Genomic DNA, 19779 nt, shown 5'->3' with positions numbered 1-19779 from the left:
TTCTCTGTCCTGTTCTGTACCCTGTTTTCTGGGTCTCATGTCATTATCTTTTTCAGTTTCCATTCTTTTTTTGTTGGAGCACATTTTCTAGTAGCTTTTTAGGAAAGAATGCATGAAAAATAATTTTTTGAGCTAATGCATACCTGAAAATGTCTCTATTTGTTTATATTCTACCTTTATACTTGATTGATAATTTGAATAGGTTTTGGGGTTGCAAATGATTTTCACCCAAAATTTGAGAATGGTTACCCCATTGATTTCTTGCTTCCAGGTCTGGTATTGAAAAATTTAATGCCTTCTGTTTCCTTGTCGTTATACATGACTTGGTTTCTCTTTCAAGATGCTTTTTGGATAGCCTTTTTGTCATTGTATACTGGAAAGTCATAATGATGTGCCTTTGTATGTGTCTCTTTCATTTTTCTAGGTCCCTTCAGTTCAGATTTTTTCCTCATTTCTGGAGAAATTTTCTACTAGATTTGTGATCATTTTCTCCTCTCCATTTTCTTTTTTTTTTTCTTTTCTCTCTGAAACTTCTGGTAGTTGTATGCTGGACCTCTTGGATTGATCTTTTTATCTCCTAATTCCCTCCTCCCCCTTTCTTCTGGAGGATCTTTGGGGCTTTATCTGCTGTCTCTTAAAATGAATTTTTAGTTGTAGCTGTCCAGTTTTTAATTTCCGAACTTTGTTGTTATATGATCAGCGTTGGACCTGGGCTGATCTGTGACTGTGTGATCAAGTCACACAGCTGGCGTTGCCGCTTACTAGCTGTGTGGCTTGAGCAATCCACTTAACCTCTCTTATTTCAGCTGGTAGGTAAATTCACAAATAATTCAGGAATCCTGAGGTTCAACCGTGTTTCTGCTTATTTATCTTACATTGAGGTACTGTAACTGTAATAGAGCTGTTTCTCGCAATACCAGGTTGCAGTGAAGAGGTTTTATGGTAGGGCTTCTGAAGAAGGAGATGGAAGGAAACTCCAAATCCATCTTGGAGTGGTTTGGGGCTAGGGTTTAAGGGTTTTGGAGTGGGCGGATTGATTGGTCAAAGAAGCCAGGGGTGAAGCTATGGGACAGGAGATGAAGACACTATTCTCGTGCTGATTTGATTCCTCTGTAGGGTGTCTTTAAACTGGTCATAAACTGGTGACAGCTGTTTTACTGTAATTCCAGAACCTGAAAAATGTCTTAAGCAATTCTTTTTTATTTTGAGACAGAGTCTCTTCTGTGGCCCAGGCTGGAGTGGAGTGGCACAATCGCCGCTCACTGCAACCTCCGCCTCCTGGGTTCAAGTGATTCTCATGCCTCAACCTCCCAAGTAGCTGGATTACAGGCATGCACTACCACACCTGGCTAATTTTTTGTATTTTTAGTAGAGACCGGGTTTCACTATGTTGACCAGGCTGGTCTTGAACTCCTGATCTCGTGATCCACCCACCTCAGCCTCCCAAAGTACTGGGATTACAGGCGTGAGCCACCACACCTGTCCTCATCTTAAGCAATTCTTAAAAGCCTCATGATTCTAACTCAAAAATCTTATTTTTAAGAACCATGGAGATGCAAATGGACAGTATCTAGCGTATTGTGACTTTTGGTTACACGAAAATGGGTCAAAGTGCAGCTTGATTAAACTATATTGCTGTCCAGAATTCTCGTTAACCCTGTGAGGATGACTTTGGTACAGGTGAATATATATGAATTAATTGACTTTTGAAAAAATCAATTTTTAAAGATTAAATTTGGTTTTAGAAATTTAAACTATCCTTAGATTAATACAGTTTTACTTAGGGTGATGTACATATTTCAAAGATAGTAGACTGAGGTAAAACGTGCTGATTACAGAAAAGTGTGAACAAATTTTGTAGGTTGTCTAGTTCATTGGTTTTCATACAATTTGCAAAGATGTGTTAAGAAATCAACTTAGGCACATTAGCAGTTTAGAGAGTTTATTTGAGTAAGGGTGATTCATGAACAGTCAGTGCCAAACTGCGAGCAACTGGGTCTTTACTGCAGAGGTATAAGGGGGAAACTTTTATAAGGTGCTCACAGAAGCAAGACAAAGAAAATACTTGGTTAAAGTAGAAAGGACCTAGTTAGAGGTTAGTTGGTGGTTTCTAATTGGTTAAGCTTAAGTTTTGTTTGGCTGTTTACACTGAGTTGAGTGTTAGTTTGCTTGGTGCTGGAACCTAAATGGTGGAACTGTTACCAGCAGCAAATCCGATGGGTCTGCAGCAAACTCCATCCTTGCCCCGCTGGAGGAGAGGAGGGAATTTGGCAGGGAGGCATAAGGTAGCCTGACAGTCCCAGGCTCAAGTTTTAGAGCAGGAGTGAAAGTTGTAGAGTAAGAACAAAAGGAAGCAAAGTGCGCTTTAAGAGAGCCAAGCGGGCGACTTGAGAGATCCAATTGCCCTGCTAGGCCCTTGATTTGGGGTTTTATGCATTAGCGTGGTTCCAGAATTTCCATTTCTCCTCCTCTGATTTTTTTTGGGGGCAGGCTGTCTGCATGCACAGTGGCCTGCCAGCACTTGGGAGGGGACACATGTGCAGTGTTTTTACTGAAGTTGTGCACGTGTTCACTGGAGGAGTTTTTCCCTTGCCAGTCAAGCCTTCCTAAAGGAAGGTCATATGCGACTTAAATGCCACTATTTTGCCTCTTAGGGGGCATGCTTGAGCCTGCGCGCCCAACTCCTGAGATTTTATCAGGAAGCTGCTGATGACCAGCTTCAGGTGTTTCCTATCTATTGGGAGCCCATCTTTCCCTGGCGCCAGCTGCCATCCATTATTATGTTAGTGACACAGCTTAACAACTGCTTGACCATCACCTGATGGTTGCTTGACATTCCTGGTGGGGGGGCCCTGCCCTGCTCATGTCTGACTAGCGACCTGCTCCAACATTTCCTCCCCATCAAGAGTCCAAGACCCAATTATTTGGGAAAATGGACGAAGGTCAGTCTTCTTTAACTGCTTCCTGCTGACAGAGGGGCTGTAGTGGTTGTTCTGTGGGTCTTGGCCTCTTGCTAGCTGTCAGGGCAGGATGGCTCTGTGGATTGACAAAAGCCGTATCCAGCCAGATCCACAGGAGACGGGGCAGGATTTCGCCTCTGTTGTGTCCCACTAGTGAGCAGTCTAGGGGCCCTCTTTAGAAGGGTGACTCTTGAATATTGCGAGGACGGCATCCCGCACCGTTTGTCTGAAGCTTTATGGCCTGAAGGCGAGAGGAGACAAATTGAGTTATTAGATTTAGGAGACATGGGCCAAAAAGGAGCAAAAGTAGGAGACTAACAAGTGGGCCTATAAAGGGAAGAACCCAAGAGAACCATTTCCAAGTTCCTTCCCAATTTAACCAACCCTGAGTGGCTCGTTCCCGTAAACTGGAGGCTTGATTTAGGAGTTGTCTGATGTTGTCTTGTACTTTTCCTGATTGATTCACCCAAAAGCAACATTTTTCATCTAAGGCCAAACAAATTCCTCCCTGTGCTGCCGTTAACATGTCTAGTCCTCGACGATTTTGGAGGACTACGGCTGCTAAAGAGTCGATTTGTTCTTGCACGGTCGTTAAGGTTTTAGCCATGGTGTCAATGTTCTTGGCTATTTCCTTTGAGAGCTGGCTGTAGGTGAAGGAAGCTTTTGTGATTCCAGCAATTCCGGTTCCCGTACCGGCTAGAATGCCGAGTCCCGCGAGAAGGGGAATGAAATGGATTGCCCTCCTCACCCTGGGCAGCTGGGAATTCCCATAGATTGGTATTGGAAGAGAGAGATTGCCAGGGGCTATGAAGATGTCAGGGGTTACATAGCCTATGGTACAAGTTCCAGTCCAGTTAGTGGGGAGGCATTGATGAATCGACTGGCCACAAATATAAAAGGCTCCTTGAGTTTTAAGGCATGTAGAGATATGGAAATGAAATAAGGGGGTGAGGGAGGTTCCAAAAAATTCTGAGACTGCTGATATGCCCAGGTAGCTGGTGGCTATAGTCATGCCTGCTAAGACTTGGATGCAGGGTGTTTGGCTCTGGTTAGCTCCCTTGGTTTTATTTTCCCAAAAAAGAGAATTTCGAGTTTGGTCCAATAGAACCCATTCTGCTGGAGAGCTGAGGTTGGGAATTTGCAGACATTGATTGTAATCAGCAGGCCGAAACCAGAAATTTCGAGTTCTACATGAGCTTGGGCGTCCCTGGCAAAACTGGGTGGATTTATCTAGCAAAGTTCCCTGAGGAAAAGTAATATTTGGAGGTTTGGGGAATCTTGGTTGATGGCGGAATTGGTTGTGGGTGTATGTTTGATAAGTCTGTTGGTTAGGATCTACAGTGAAAGTAACATTACAGACTGTACTTGGAAGAGTGCCTACATTTGTTCCATTTTTCCTTTTGGCTGTAACACAAATAGGGGCTTTTCCCATTAAGTTGATATTCGTAAAGATGGGTCCGAAAATGGGAGGTTTCTGGCGGATATCAGGGAAATCTTGCTTTACTGTTGAAAGAAGGCTGTTTGCAGGCGTCATCAATCCTTTCAGATTAGGGTCCCATTGATAGGAAATATGTAATTCCGCCTCTATGCTTGTCCATTCTCTGGGCGAGGCTGGATAAGCTGTCCCTGGCGTTTCAGTGGAAGAGCTAGTACATAACCAGCAATTGGTGGAGTAAGGGGATCCTGTACTTTGGAGCAGTTGCTGAGCTTTTTCCAATAATGGGAAATCAGGATGGCGGTAGGCTGCTAGTAAAGGAGTGAGAATGAGAACCAGCAGGAGCAGGCCCATGGTGACCTAAGAGAAACTGGTCACAAAACGAGCTGCCAATGGAACTCCTGCTGGTGTACAAGTTAGGGTTAAAATAGTGATAACAATCAGAGCAGTTGCCGATACAATTTCTAGTATTGGGATCACCTTACTTTGAGGCGAAGGGATGTTGGTGGGGCATTACTTATCTTTTTGTTTAAAGAGGAATTTTAGATCTTCCAGTGCCTCGCAAGTGTATTCTGGAGCTGAGGTTGCTGGTTCTGGCTCTGGTGTTTAAGGGCTTTTCCACGGCTTCACTTGAGTGTGATGGATCTAGCTGGCAATCTCCAGTACTGTAATGGCTGTAGGGGTAGATAATAGAATGGTGAAGGGGCCCTTTCAGATAGGAGTTTGTTGGGAATTTGGGGTTCCATCCTTCCAGACATTAATGAGAAGCTGTGAGCGTACAGGATATAGAGGTGGGGATTTTTCCCCTTCAGATTTTGGTTTGTTTGTAAACCATATTCCCAGAAAGCCTGCGAGAAGCCTGCTAAAGAAGAAACGTAGTGGGTGACTTTGGCAGTTTCTTCAGCTAGTAATGTCAGAATATAGGAATGGCCTACCATATAAAGCCTTGAAGGGGCTTAATTGCAAGGGAGCCTTAGGGGCAACAAATCAGAAAGAGGGCTAAAGCTAAGAGGTCCACCCATGGCTGTGCTGTTTCCTCGCCGAGTTTGTTGGGGATATGTTTGAGGGTTTGGTTATTTCTTTCCACTTTTCCTGAAGATTACAGTCTCCTGGCAGAGTGAAGCTTTATGTCCAGGGCACTACTAACCTGTTGAGTTAATTGGGAAATGAAGGATGGACCTTTGTCACTCTGCAATGACCTGGGTTGCCTGAACTGAGGAATGAGTTCCTTTAGGAGGAATTTAGCTACCTCCTGTGCCTTTTCAGTCCTTGTGAGGCAGGCTTCTACCCATCCTGTGAAGGTGTCTACACAGACCAAGAGGTACTTACACCTGCGGTGTGCAGGCAGCTGAGTGAATTCAGTCCATCTGCCGGTCCTCTGCAGGGTATGTACCTCTCCTTTTACTGATGGAGAGGCTTCCCCGTATGGGGATTATTTATAGTGCACAAAGTGCAGGCTTGACAAACCTGTTGAATAGTTTTATTTACTCCTGAACACCCATTTACAAATTTGCCCTAGACTGTCTTTTCTAAAGTGGCGGGAGTCCTGTAAACTCTTGATGATTTCCATTGGAAGGTTTTAGGTAGACGGAGAAGTTCTCCCAACCTATAGCATCCATTGGTTTCTTTTCAATACCCATGTTGGGTGGCCCAATCTGTTTCTTCCTTAGTGTATTGGAGAGAGAGCAGTTGCATTGGAGAGAGAGAGGAGCAAGGCCCCCATGAAGGTATCTTTTGAGATGCCTGTCTCTTTAGCTGTTTAGTCATCTAACCTGTTTCCCCATGTAATTTCATCGGAGCCCCTTTGGTGTCCTTTACTGTGCACTATTGCCAATTCCTGGGGCAAATGAACAGCCTCCAATAGCTCTAAGATTTGAGGCCCATACTTAATTTGAGTATCTGGAGCTGTTAGGTACACCCTCTCCTTCCAGATAGCCGTGTGGGTGTGAAGCACCAGAAATGTGTATTTGGAATCTGTATGTACTCTTTTTCTTTCCCCTAGTTTAAGGCTTTGGTCAGCGCAGTGAGTTTGGCTAGATGCACAGAGATCCCCGGGGACAGAGCTTTAGCCTCTATAACTTGGTGAAGGGACATTATAGCATACTCTGCATAGCTAGTTCTATCCCTGACAAAGCTATTCCCACTTGAAAACCATATGTCATCTGGATTATCTAGGAGCTGATCTTTTTAGTCTTCCTGGCTGGCATAAATTTGGTTAAGTATCTCACAACACAAATGTGGTATTATGGTCTCCTGGTAGTGGCAGTAAGGAAACTGGGTTAAGGGTGGAACACTGCTCAACTCTTACCTATGGGTTTTCTAACAACAAGACTTGGTACTTTAGGAGTCTGTTTTCGGACACCGTGTATCCTCTGTCTGCAAGGAAATTTAGTGTTTTGGACTAGATGTTGGATTCCCAGTTCTCTTGTTGGGGAGCAGATTAACAGGTCGTTCATCTATTGTAGGACACACTCTCTCCTCTCAAGACTTAGGTCCTGCAAATCTCTAGGTAGGGCTTGCCCAGACCAGTGGGGACTGTCTCTGAAACCTTGGGGAAGCACTGTCCAGGTGAGCTGTTGACTCCTTCCTTTTCATTCTCCCACTCAAATGCAAATAGAAATTAGGAGGATGGGTCGAGGGGGAGATACAAAAGAACGAGTCTTTAAGGTCTAAGACTGGAAACCGCTGAGCATCTGGAGGTTGGGGAAGAAGTACGTAAGAGTTAGGGAGCATTGGGTGTAGTGGGACTATTTATGATTCGCAGGTCCTGGACCAGCCTATGTTCTTCATTGCTCTTTTTAACAGGTAAGATGGGGTGTTACAAGGTATTAATAATCCATGTTTTTGAAATTTTTCAGTGAGAAGCTGAAATCCCTCTTTGGCCTCCAGCTGAAGAGGAAACTGCTTTCTACAAGGATAGCTAGAAGGATTCTTGAGCTGAATTACTATAGGCATTGCCGTTATGGCCTTTCCTGTTATTCCTGAGGCCCAGACCTCTGGATCAATGGAAAGGTCTGTGAGCAGTTCATCCTTGTGTATGGTTTCCTTGAGGCGTAAGATTGCATTTGAAAAAGGGGGTGTTGGCCCTGGAGGAAAGGTTAACTGAGCCCCTAGTCTGAACAAAATATCCCTACCCAAAAGGTGTGTAGGGTATTCTGGCATCACCAGAAATGAATGAGAAAAGATGGTTTTCCCCCATGGGCAGCACAGAGGAGGAGTAAACCTCCAGGTTATGAGCACTTCATATTCTCCCAGGAGGGTAATTGCCTGGGAAAAGAGGTAAGCACTGAGCAGGCAGCCCTCATGTCCAAAAGAAAACTTACAGTCCTGCTAGGCACATCCAAGGCAGCCCTTGGCTCTGTCCCTTCAGTAGTGATATTTGATCCAGGAGCCAGCTGGAGCGTAGTTGGGATGTCCTGAAGGCCTTTCATCTTTCAGGGTAGTCCTGTTTCCCAGTGGCCAAGCTTGTGGCAATTGGAGCATGGAGAGCTGGGGGTGGGGGTCCCCACTGGTTTGGGCACTGCCTTCTTGTGTGGCCTGGCTCCCCACAGAAGTAGCATTTGGGCAAAGGGGTCTGCCTGGGGCTGGCCAGAGGTGGCTGGTGGGTTTGCAGGGCAGTCAGTAGTTGGAACTGTCGCTTTTCCTTTTGCCTGTCCTTTTCTTGAGCACTTTCTTCCTCCTCCTGGTTCTGGTTGTAAAAGACCAAGGAACCTACTTTGCAGATCTCACGCATAGGGGTACTGGGGTCCAGTGCTAGTTTCTGGTGTTTCCTCCTACTATCTGGGGTTGTTTGAGTTAGGGAAATGATCCTTTATGAACGATTGTCCTTCTAGTGGATCTGGGTCTAGGTTAGTATGTTTCACTAGGGCCTTTTCTAGGCTCTCTAAGAAAATGGTGAGGTTTTCATAAGGCCCTTCATCTGTTAAGGCCAATTTGTTACAGTTCACAGGCTTTGCTCTGCTAGCTTTCATTCCTTCTATCAGACGGAGGGACTTGTGGTTCCTTGCTCATATACTCCCCTGGATATTGTAATCCCAGTTGGGGTTGACCTGGGGAACTGTGGTGGCCCCCACAGGGTAGCCACCAGGGTCAGTCATGTGCATTGTGTTTGCAAATTGTTAAACCGCCACTATAATGGAGTCACATTCTCCCTTAGGCAGAGTTTGGCCTAGTATGATTGAGACGTCCCTCCTGGTAAGTTCATATGTTAAGCCCAGTTTAGAAAACACTTTGATATATTTGTCAGGGTCCTCCATAAACTCCCCTAGTTCCATTTTAATTTGGCTCAGGTGTTGCACAGTGAGTGGAGTCTGGACTCTAGTGGGTCCACTGGGACCACTAAACCTCCTGAATGGGACATAACTTAAGGGGATGGTGTCCAGAGGATGGCCCTGGGTAGGGAGGAGAAGGCTTCTGGGAGACTTTGATATAATTGGGTAGAAGGGGCAGTGGGGCTTGAGCTCTGGATAAACCTGATGAGGGGACTCCTGAACCAATGGGAAGGGTTTGCATGACTATGGCTGTGGATCTGTTTTACAAGCCTGACCTTTTCAGGGTTGTTTCTTAGGGCCATGAAGACCAGTACATAGGGGATTTCTGTCCATTTTCCCTGGTGGTAGCAAAACAAATCTAGTTGATGGATCATATTTAATTTCGTGCTTCCGTTTTCTGGCCAAGATTCCTGGTCCTAGAGCTTTTATTCAAGCCAGGCTGTGTTACAGAAAAAAGCCTTTTCCTTTTTAGGGTTTGGGAGTCAAACTTTTCCCAGTTCTTGAAGATGTATCTGAGTAGTGTGTCCTGTGGTATGGAGACTTGATTACCCATCCACAAAGAGAGAACAGAGGAGAGAAGGGAAAAAGAAGGCAACCCCTCCAATTTCCCTACTGTCTTCTTCCTGAACTTACAGCATACCAGAGTGGGTAGGGCGTTACCCATTCATCCATTTTTCCTTTGCGTCTGGCAGTGTCCCCCATTCATCCTAAGGGTTCCAGAATGAACCGGTGCTTACCAGGTACCCCAACCTTGGTCCCATCTTGTTTTATGGAGGCACAATTACCCGTTTGCAAAGAAAAGAGGCGAGAAGAGGGTGTCTCCCCTTGTTCTCTTAGTCCTCTGCCTATGGCAGACCACAATGAGCAGGGTGCCCCCCGCAGTTCATCCAAGGGGTTCTGGAATGAGCCAGTGTTAACTGGGTACCCCTACCCTGGTCCCATCCCCTTTCTGGACCAGCCTGCATCTGTGTTGCAGTGGTAGCCTGTTTTGTGTTTGTAGCCTGGAACTAGTCTTCATCTCTGTTCTATGGGTACTTTGGTCTCTTGCATCTGCCTCCTTGGGCGTCCTGTATCCTTATCTCCATGACCTTATAGTGACTCTTGTTCAGAGCATTCTAGCAACAAAATGATTATCTCTTTTCTCAGATTCACATTTCCCATGTTCTTTAATTAGACAAGAAGCCTGTTTTTCTGCCAGTTGCTGCAAGGGGGCTGGCCTTCCCTCCCTTCAAATATAACTTTGAAGGTCCTGATACATACTGAGAAGGGCATGGAGGTGATTAGAGGAATGGAGGAAAATTTGTATTTGGGATTCTTCATCCTCCCAGGGTAACATGCAGAACAAATGCTTAAATAGATAGAACAATCCTTCTGCTACAGGAGGAAGCAGGAGGAAGCAAGAGGAATACTCATGGAAAGCCTTCATATGCTCGCGGAAACAGCAGCCCTTGGATTTGAGAGCGCAATGTTTATTTGCCCTCCAGAGCAACCTCTGGAGGACTTGGTGTTTGGGATAAGGGCCTGCAAATGGCAGAGAAAGAATATTCCGTCCTCCCAAAGGGGTGCTAACTCAACAAAAAATCAAGTGGGTGGGGTCCTTAAGTGCCACAGAGTGAGGTCCTATGCAAGCAAGCAAACCACTTCAAAAGCCAGTGAAAAACATGGCCCTGGAGCATCACAGGGATGAAAAGCACATGGTAAGTCATAAGGAGCTGGCAGAGCTGAGGTTCTGATTAGTGTCTGTCCCGGCAGTGAGCCAACAGACAGGGAAAGGGTTGGAGGTCGTCCGAACTGGTAGGGTAACAAGTATAAATATCAAGGGACATCCATAAGGGAGCCCATCTCTTGGTTGCCAGGCTAACACAGCAAGAGCTGTGGGTGCATGAGTAAGAAATAGGGAGTGTAGGTTTAAGGCAGAGAAGAAAGTTGCAGGGCATGCAAAGTAAGAACAGAGAAAAGGCAGACTTACCCCCAAGGCAGTTGGTCCAATGGGTGTGCAAGGTCATTTTGGAATACATACAGAGAAAGGAGAATAGGTGGTGGTGGGTTTTTGGGAAAGAGCTGATTTTAGTTGAAAAAGCAGAGGAAACCCCAGATACTACATGGTGGTAGGTTTTAGCCCTACCACGCTCATCAGCCTCCTGTCCAGGGGGGTCATTAGTGTCTCAGGTCTACTCAGTGCAGACTCCAAGGTCCTTCCCACCCCTGCAAGCCATCCTCAGGGTGAGCAGAGAGAGCAGCCAGAGGGAGCAGAGCCACTGTGGCTGAGAGGAATCGTTCTAGGGGTTGGTTAGTAAGCAGGAGAGTGCAAGAGAAGAAGGAAACCACACATAAGGGTTGAACGCCTCTAGCCAAAGAAGGCAAGGCGTAGAGATGTCTTACCATTAGGGAAGGTATCCGAGTCACTGCACCACTTGAGAGATCCAACTGTCCTGTTCAGCCCTTGACTTGGGGTTTTATACATCGGCATGGTTCCGGGGTTTCCGTTTCTGCTCCGTGGATTTTTGTCTTGGGATGGGCTGTCTGCATGTGCAGTGGCCTGTCAGCACTTGGGAGGAGCCACATGTGCATGTGTTTACTGAAGTTGTGCGCATGATTTCTTGAGACATTTTTCCCATATCAGTCAAGTGTTCCTAGAGGAAGGTCATATACTGGTTAAACTCTGTCCTTTTGCTTCTTAGTGCGCATGCTTGAGCCCACTTGCCTAGCTTTGGAGATCTTATCAGGAAGTTGCTGATCACCAGCTTCCGGTGTTTCCTGTCTTTTGGGAGACTGTCTTTCCCTTGTACTGGCCTCGACCCATTATTATTATTTTAGAGAAACAGTGTAACAACCGCCTGATCATCACCTGATGATCACCTGACATTCCTGAGGTGGGGGCCCTCTCCTGCCCTGCTCATGTCTGCTTGACTACCTACTCTAACAGAACCAGCTTAACCTAATGGCCTCCTGATTGAACTGCTTTCTTTTTTTTTTTTTTTTTTTTTTTGAAACATTCTTGCTCTGTCTCCCAGGCTGGAGTGCAGTGGTGCAATCTTGACTCACTGCAACCTCCACCTCCCGGGTTCAAGTGATTCTTGTGCCTCAGACTCCTGAATAGTTGGAATAACAGGTGTGCACCACCATGCCCAGCTAATTATTGTATTTTTAGTAGAGACAAGATTTCACCATGGTGGCCAGGCTGATCTTGAACTCCTGACCTCAAGTAATCTGCTGTCCTTGGCCTCCCAAAATGCTGGGATTATAGGCATGAGCCACTGCACCTGGCCCAAACTGCTTTCCATAAACATACAACATGCTTTTTGTGTTTGACTTCTTTCTTCCAGCATAATGCTTTTGAAATCTATTTGTGTTGTGTATATCAGTAATACATTCTTTTTTATTGTTGAAAGAGTATTCTATTGTGTAGATATACCACAATTTGTTTATCTGTTTACTCATTGATGGATATTAAAGTGGTTTCCAGCTTTTGGCTGTTATTATTATTATTATTATTGTTATTTTATTTTATTTTTTTTTTTGAGACAGGGTCTTGCTCTGTCGCCCAAGCTGGAGTGCAGTGGTATAATATTGGCTCACTGCAACCTTTGCCTCCCGGATTCAAGCCATTCTCCTGCCTCAGCCTCCCAAGTAGCGATATTATAGGCGCCTGCCACCATGCCTGGTTTTTTGTTTTTTGTTTTTTTTTCAGTAGAGACGCGGTTTCACCATGTTGGCCAGGCTGGTCTCAAACTCCTGACCTCAAGTAGTCCACCCGCCTAGGCCTCCCAAAGTGCTGGGATTACAGGCGTGAGCCTGTAGTAATATTAGTAGTGGTTAGTAGTATTATTAACATTCAATTGCAAATCTTGGTGTAGACATAGTTTTCATTTCTCTTGAGTAGCTTCATAAGAAACTGCCAAACATTTGCATTGCCAACAGTCGTGTGAGAATTCGTTACTGCGCATCCATCACCAACTTTTGATGCTATTGTCTGTTTTTAATTTAGCCATTCTAGAGGATGGGTATTATACTTTTGATTTTTGTTTCCTTAATGACTAATTATTTTGAGCATCTTTTATATGTTATTTGCCATTCTTTCTACCTTCTGTGTAAATCATCTGTACAAGTTTTTTCTACTCATTTAAAAAATTGTGTTACTTATCTTTTATCAAGTTGTAAACAATTCTTTATTCTGGATACAAGTTTGTTTTGTTTTTTTTGTTTTTATTCTATCTGTTTTGCAAGTATTTTCTTCTATTCTGTAGCTTATCTTTTTATTTTTATTTTTTCGAGACGGAGTCTTGCTTTGTTGCCCAGGCTGGAGTGCAGTGGCACAATCTTGGCTCACTGCAGCCCCCGCCTCCCAGGTTCAAACGATTGCCCTGTTTCAGTCTCCCCAGTAGCTGGGAATTACAGGCATGTGCCACCGTACCTGGCTAATTTTTGTATTTTTAGTAGAGGCAGGGTTTCACCATGGTGGTCAGGCTGGTCTTGAACTTCTGATCTCAGGTGGTCCACCCACCTTGGCCTCCCAAAGTGCTGGGATTACAGGTGTGAGCCACTGCACTTTTTTATTTTTAAATGTCATTTGTTTTGTGTTGTTATTGTTTGGTAAGTGCTGCTTATCAAGTTTTAAAGGTATGACATATAAAGTTATTCTTTTTTTTTTTTTTTTTTTTTGAGACAGAGTCTCACTGTGTCGCCCAGGCTGGAGTGCAATGGCGCATTCTTGGCTCACTGCATCCTCTGCCTCCTGGATTCAAGTGATTCTCCTGCCTCAGCCTCCCAAGTAGCTGGGATTACAGGTGCGTGCCACCACGCCTGGCTAATTTTTGTATTTTTAGTAGAGATGGGATTTCACCATGTTGGCCAGGCTCATCTCCAACTCCTTATCTCAAGTGATCTACCTACCTTAGCCTCCCAAAGTGTTGGGATTACAGGCAGTTGAAGGTAGTTTTACCTTTTCTTCCCAGTGTGTACATTTGTCTTTTCGCTTTTGCCTCATTGCACTGGCTAGGGCCTTACAATGTTGCAAGAAAGGAGTGAGAGCAAACCTTCCCCCCTATCTTTTGGAGTAAAACATTTAGCTTTTTACCATTAAATGAGTTATTAGCTGTAGGATTTTAATAGATATTCTTTGTCAAGTTTAGGAAGAAAACTTCCCCTTTGTTTCTGCTTTGTGGGGATTTTTCTTTTTTAAAAAAATCAGGAGTGGATATTGGATTTTTTTTTTTTTTTTTTTTAATTTTTCTGTATTGAGATGGTCATGTACTTTTTCTCTTTTCCTTTTTTTTTGTGACGGAGTCTTGCTCTGTCGCCCAGGCTGGAATGCAGTGGTATGATCTCAGCTCACTGCAACCTCCTCCTCCCAGGCTCAAGTGATTCTCGTGCCTCAGCCTCCTAAGTAGCTGGGATTATAGGCGTGTGCCATCACACCCAGCTAATTTTTGTATTTTTAGTGGAGACAGGGTTTCACCGTGTTGGTCAGGCTGGTCTTGAACTCCTGACCTCAAGCGATCCACCCACCTCGGCCTCCCAAAGTGTTGGCATTACAGGCATGAGCTACCACACCCGGCTGTATTTTTTCTCTTTTAAGTCTGTTAACATGATGGATTATGTTGCATTTCGAATGTGAAAGAACCCATTCCTCAGATAAACCTGCTTTGGTCATGACATGTTATCCGTTTTCTATACTGTAGGAATTAATTTAGTAAGCATTTAAGATGTTTCTGTTTATATTCATGAGAAATACTTGTGGTTTTCTTAAGCACCCTTGTCTGGTTTTGTCATAGTGTTAATGCAGACCTTATTACATGAGTTGGGCACTGTTCCTTTCTTTTGGATTTTTGGGAGCATTTACATACAATTGGCATATTGGTTTTCTGTTGCTACATAACAAATTGCCACAGATTTAGCAGCTTAAGACAACACACAGTTATTAGATATCAGTTTCTATGGATCAGGAGTCTCCACTTGGCTTAGCTGGGTCCTTTGCTCCTAAGGCTGCAGTCGGGGCCTGACTTCGTTTGTTTCTGGAGCTTGGGTTCCTCCTTCAAGCTTATGTGGTTGTTGGCAGGATTCGGTTCTGTTGAGTCCTGTGACTGAGGACTCAAGTTGGCTCACCTCTTCATGCCAGTTGAATCTCTGACACCAGGGAGGGTCCCAATCCCTCTTTTAAGGTTTTTACCTAATTGAGTCAGGCCCACCCGAGGTAATTTCACTTTTGAATAACTAAAAAATAACTGATTGAGACCTTAATTGTAGTTTCAAAATCCCTTCGTCTTTACCAAATAATATAACCTAATAAAGGGAGTAACTGTCCCATTACCTTTGCCATATTCTGTCTTGTCTTGTCTTTTCTTTTTTTTGACAGAATTTCACTTTTGTTGCCCAGGCTGGAGTGCAATGGCTCGATCTTGGCTCACCGCAACCTCCGCCTCCTGGGTTCAAGCGATTCTCCTGCCTCAGGCTCCCGAGTAGCTGGGATTACAAGCATAGACTGCCACACCTGGCTCATTTTCTTGTATTTTTAGTAGAGATGGGGTTTCTCCATGTTGGTCAGGCTGGTCTCAAACTCCCAACCTCAGGTGATCTGCCCGCCTCAGCCTCCTAAAGTGCTGGGATTACAGGCGTGAGCCACCATGGCCAGCCTTCCTCCCTCCTTCCCTCCCTCCCTCCCTCCCTCCCTTCCTTCCTTCCCTTTTTTCTTTTTTGGACAGGGTATCACTCTTTCACCGGGGCTGGGGTATAGTGGTGTGATCTCTGCCCACTGCAACCTCCGCCTCCCAGGTTCAAGCGATTCTCGTGCCTCAGCCTCCCAAGTAGCTGCTACAGGCATGCACTACCACGCCCAGCTAATTTTTTTTTTTTTTTTTTTTTTCTAGAGATGGGGTTTCGTCATGTTGGCCAGGCTGGTCTCAAACTCTGGGCCTCACGTGATCCGCCTGCGTCAGCTTCTCAAAGTGCTGGGTTTATAGGCATGAGCCACTGCTCCTGGCCAGCTTTGCCATGTTCTGTTGGTTAGAAGCAGATCAGTTTCTACCCACACTCAAGAGGAGGAATCATATAAAGATTACACAAAGGATTGACTCATTGGGATTACTAGAGTGTGTCTGTCACATTTGACATAATTTCTTTTGTAAATGTTTGGTAGAATTCATCTGGGCTGGGACTTTTCTTTTTGGAAAGATTTTCAACTACGAATTGAGTTTCTTTATTAGATATTTGGCTATTCCACTTACCTGTTTCTTCTTGAATGAACTTTTTTTTTTTTTTTTTTTTTTTTGAGATGGAGTCTTGCTCTGTCGCCCGGGCTGGAGTGCAGTGGCCGTATCTCTCAGCTCACTGCAAGCTCCGCCTCTCGGGTTCACGCCATTCTCCTGCCTCAGCCTCCCGAGTAGCTGGGACTACAGGTGCCCGCCACCGTGCCCAGCTAGTTTTTTGTATTTTTTAGTAGAGACGGGGTTTCACCGTGTTAGCCAGGATGGTCTCGATCTCCTGACCTCGTGATCCACCCGTCTCGGCCTCCCAAAGTGCTGGGATTACAGGCTTGAGCCACCGCGCCCAGCCTGAATGAACTTTCATAGTGTTTTTCAGGCACTGTGTCTGTTTACTCTGAATTGTGTAATTTACAGGGATAAAGTTTATAATGTTTCTTAATTAGCCTTTTAACACCTGTAGGATCTGATATTGGTTATTTGTGTCCTTTCTTGTTTGTAATTGGCCTGACTAGAGGTTTATAAATTTTATTGATCTTTTTCCAAGAACCACCTTTGGTTTGATATTTTTCTCCCTATTGCTTGTCCATATTCTGTTTCATTGGTTTATGCATATATCTAGATATCTTTCCTTCTGCTTATTTTGAGTTTAATTTGTACTTCTTTTTCAAGTTTTTTATGGGGAAAGCTTGGGTTATTGATTTTAGACTTTTCTTATTTTTAAGAAAATAGATATTTAATGATAATTGTTTCTTTTTCTTTTCTTTTTTTTTTTTTTTTTGAGATGTAGTCTTGCTCTGTCGCGAGGCTGGAGTGCAGTAGCGCGATCTTGGCTCACTGCAACCTCCGCCTCCCGGGTTCAAGCGATTTTCCTGCCTCAGTCTCCTGAGTAGCTGGGACTGCAGGTGCCTGCTACCACGTCCAGCTAATTTTTGTATTTTTAGTAGAGATGGGGTTTTACCATGTGGCCAGGATGGTATCGATCTCTTGACCTCATGATCCGCCTGCCTTGGCCTCCCAAGGTGTTGGGATTACAGGCGTGAGCCACCATGCCAGGCTGACATTTAATAATTGTTTCTAAGTATTGATTTTGACTTTTAAATTTTTATTCAATTCAAGATATTTTCTAATTTCACTTGTGATTTCTCCCTGGCACCATGGCTTATTTAGAAGTATGTTGTTAAATTTTGACTATTTTTTCTTTTCCAGATATTTTGTTTTCAGTTTCTAATTTGACTTTTTTATGGTCACAAATGTATTTTGTATGATAAAATTTAGGAGGGTTTACTTTTACATTTAATGGGACTTATTTTATGATAGAATATGGTTTATCTTTTTTTTTTTCTTTTTTTCTTTTTTTCTTTTTAAGACGGTCTCTCTCTGTCACCCAACTGGAGTGCAGTCGCAAGATCTCTGCTCACTGCAATCTCCGCCTCCCGGGTTCAAGCAATTCTTGTGCCTCAGCCTCGCAAGTGGCTGGGATTGCACGCCCGGCAAATTTTTGTGTTTTTAATAGAGATGGAGTTTCACCATGTTAGCCAGGCTGGTCTCGAACTCCTGAACTCAAGTCATCTGCCCACCTCAGCCCTCTAAAGTGGTGGGATTACAGGCATGAACCACCACCCCTGGCCAGTATATGGTTTGTCTTTGTGAACATTGCATATATAATTGAAAAGAATGTTTTTTCTGCTATTGATTGAAATGTTCTATATATCTCAGATCAGTTTGGTTGAGGGTTGCTTGGTACTTTTGTGAAAGGGCACCAGCAGCTTTTGCCATACAGTAGCTACTATATTATATAGTAGGACTCTTCAGAGCAAACATTGAACTCTGTAATGGATCAATTGGTCAAATTAATTAAATCTTGGTAGTTTTGGGGGTGGGATTGGGACAGGGAGAATAAAAGTTGATTTGTTTTGAGTATCTACTTTGTGCCAGGTGCTGTTTTAAGGCATAGTGAGCACACTGGAAAACTGATTAAAGCATACATTTCCTTTCCTTAAGAAACTTGTGTCTCATAGGGAAGGTGATCAGTAGTATGGATGATGGAAGTGAGCATGAGGTGCTAAAGCAATTACCCAAAACAGGTTATATTGAAGTAATAGTATTGTAGAATGGTCTAAAAATTATATATTAGTAATGCTTAAAATTCTCAGTTACAGCGGTAGTAGTCTCATGTCTGTATTGTTTGCCTTAGAGGGGAGGAGGTTGGAGCCTATGAGATGGTAACAGTGCTAATATTTGATGAGTATTATGTTTTAGGCATTCATTTTAGCTTGTTACATGTATTAACTTTTAATTACCGCATACTCTTTGAGAATGGGTGCTGTTATTCACATTTTATAGAACAGGAAACTGAGGCACGTAGAGGTTAACTTGCCAAAGTCAGAAATAAGTCATGGAGTTTTAGGATTCATGGAAGAACATTGTGGTCTAACATGCCTCTGAGATATAAGAAATTATGGTGACAATCCAGTTGATAGATACAAGGATGTGATCTAGGATAGAGAATGGCGCTAGGAATGTAGAGAAGGAGACAGATGTGAGAGGGTTCATTAAAATAAAATCTGCAGCACTGGGATAAGATAAAGTGGGAACAAAATGCTGAAGAGGAACTCTTTTCTGCCATAGAGATGGGGAGAGAATATAGTTCCCCCAAAGAGCTGTTGGATGGAGACAGACAGCAGACACATGTGCGTGTGCTCTCTCTCTCTCAGCCTCTCTCAATCTCTCGCTCGCTGTTTTTGAGATGTCTTCAAACTAGCCAGGTAGAAATTCCCTCTTGAGGTTCAGGAAAGTGGAAAGTGTGGATGAAAATTTGGTCCTCATCATCTGTAATAACGATGATATTTGGATCCATGGCAGTGTTGTGATCACCAGAAGAAGATAACAGAAAGAGAGAAGAGATTTTAAAAGGCAACTTGAAATGTTTTATGATTATTGGATAGAAAGGCTTTGGATTTGTTAGGTACTATGGCTCAAATTTGTGTTGATTTGGTAGTGGCAACTCCAGGGGCTTAACTTCTAGCATTGCCTAGTGTGTCATTGAGAAAGGGGTGTGCAGTAGAGGGAGAATTTTAAGAATTAGAAGAGCTTAGCTTACTTGGTTTAGTCTGCATTTAGGACTTGGACATACTATCTCACAGATGAGCCTTTGCTGCCTTCAGAGTAAAATGGAAATAAAGTAATAAGATGGAACGTGGAAAAGAGCTTTTTATAAATGTGAAATCTGTATTGAGCCAGTCAACTAGCTACTTAGATAGTATCATGAAGGTGAGATTATATAACTCCATTGGAATGATTCCACAATTTACAAATACAAGAATTTGTGGTTATACCGCACCTGGGCTTTTGGACTGAAAATACCTTGGGTAGTGTGTCTTAGTCTGTTTGGGCTGCTGTAACAAAAATACCATAGACTGGGTAGCTTATAAACAACGAAAGTTTATTTCTCATGGTTCTAGAGGGCTGGAAAATCCAAGGTCAAGGTACTGGCAGATTTAGTGTCTGGTGAGGGCCTGCTTCCTGGTTCATAGATGTGTCTTCTCACTGTGTCCAAACATGGCAGAAGGGGAAGGAGGGAGGGAGCTCTCTGGGGTGTTATTTTAATAAATGCATTAATCCCACTCATGAGTCTCCACCCTATGGCCTAATCACCTCCCAGAGGCTTCACCTGCCAGTGCTATCACATTGGGGATTAAATTTCAATATATGAATTTTGGGGGCACACAAACATTCAGACTATAGCAAGTAGCAAAATGGTATTCTCATTCTCTAGATAGTGCTTTGTGTTTTAGTCATACTGTCACCATGAAAATCTGAGAAGTTTGATACACTGTTAAGATTCATTGCTGTGTCTTATGTAGCTGGCTGTCTTCAAATGTCATGAGTCACTGTGTGCCTTTATTTTCTTA

At 43.8% G+C, this 19779-nt stretch overlaps 2 protein-coding genes across 5 annotated transcripts in view; one reads left to right on the top strand and one right to left on the bottom strand.

Moving 5' to 3' along the window:
- SMIM13 (small integral membrane protein 13) overlaps positions 1-19779 on the top strand; it is a 44038-nt gene that overhangs the window by 5172 nt on the left and 19087 nt on the right. The window lies entirely within an intron of this gene.
- Positions 1926-11210, bottom strand: ERVFRD-1 (endogenous retrovirus group FRD member 1, envelope). 3 transcript variants are annotated; one of them, XM_074036662.1, is made up of 3 exons: positions 11049-11182; positions 3345-5069; positions 1926-3201 (listed from the first exon to the last, which is right to left on the bottom strand). In XM_074036662.1, the coding sequence occupies exons 2-3, from the start codon at positions 4747-4749 to the stop codon at positions 3014-3016; spliced, it is 1593 nt and encodes a 530-aa protein (XP_073892763.1). In that variant the 5' UTR covers positions 4750-5069; positions 11049-11182; the 3' UTR covers positions 1926-3013.

The sequence above is a fragment of the Macaca fascicularis genome, chromosome 4 (genome assembly GCF_037993035.2).
Source record: "Macaca fascicularis isolate 582-1 chromosome 4, T2T-MFA8v1.1".
Classification (NCBI taxonomy): domain Eukaryota; kingdom Metazoa; phylum Chordata; class Mammalia; order Primates; family Cercopithecidae; genus Macaca; species Macaca fascicularis.
This window is presented reverse-complemented; position numbering and strand designations above follow the sequence as displayed.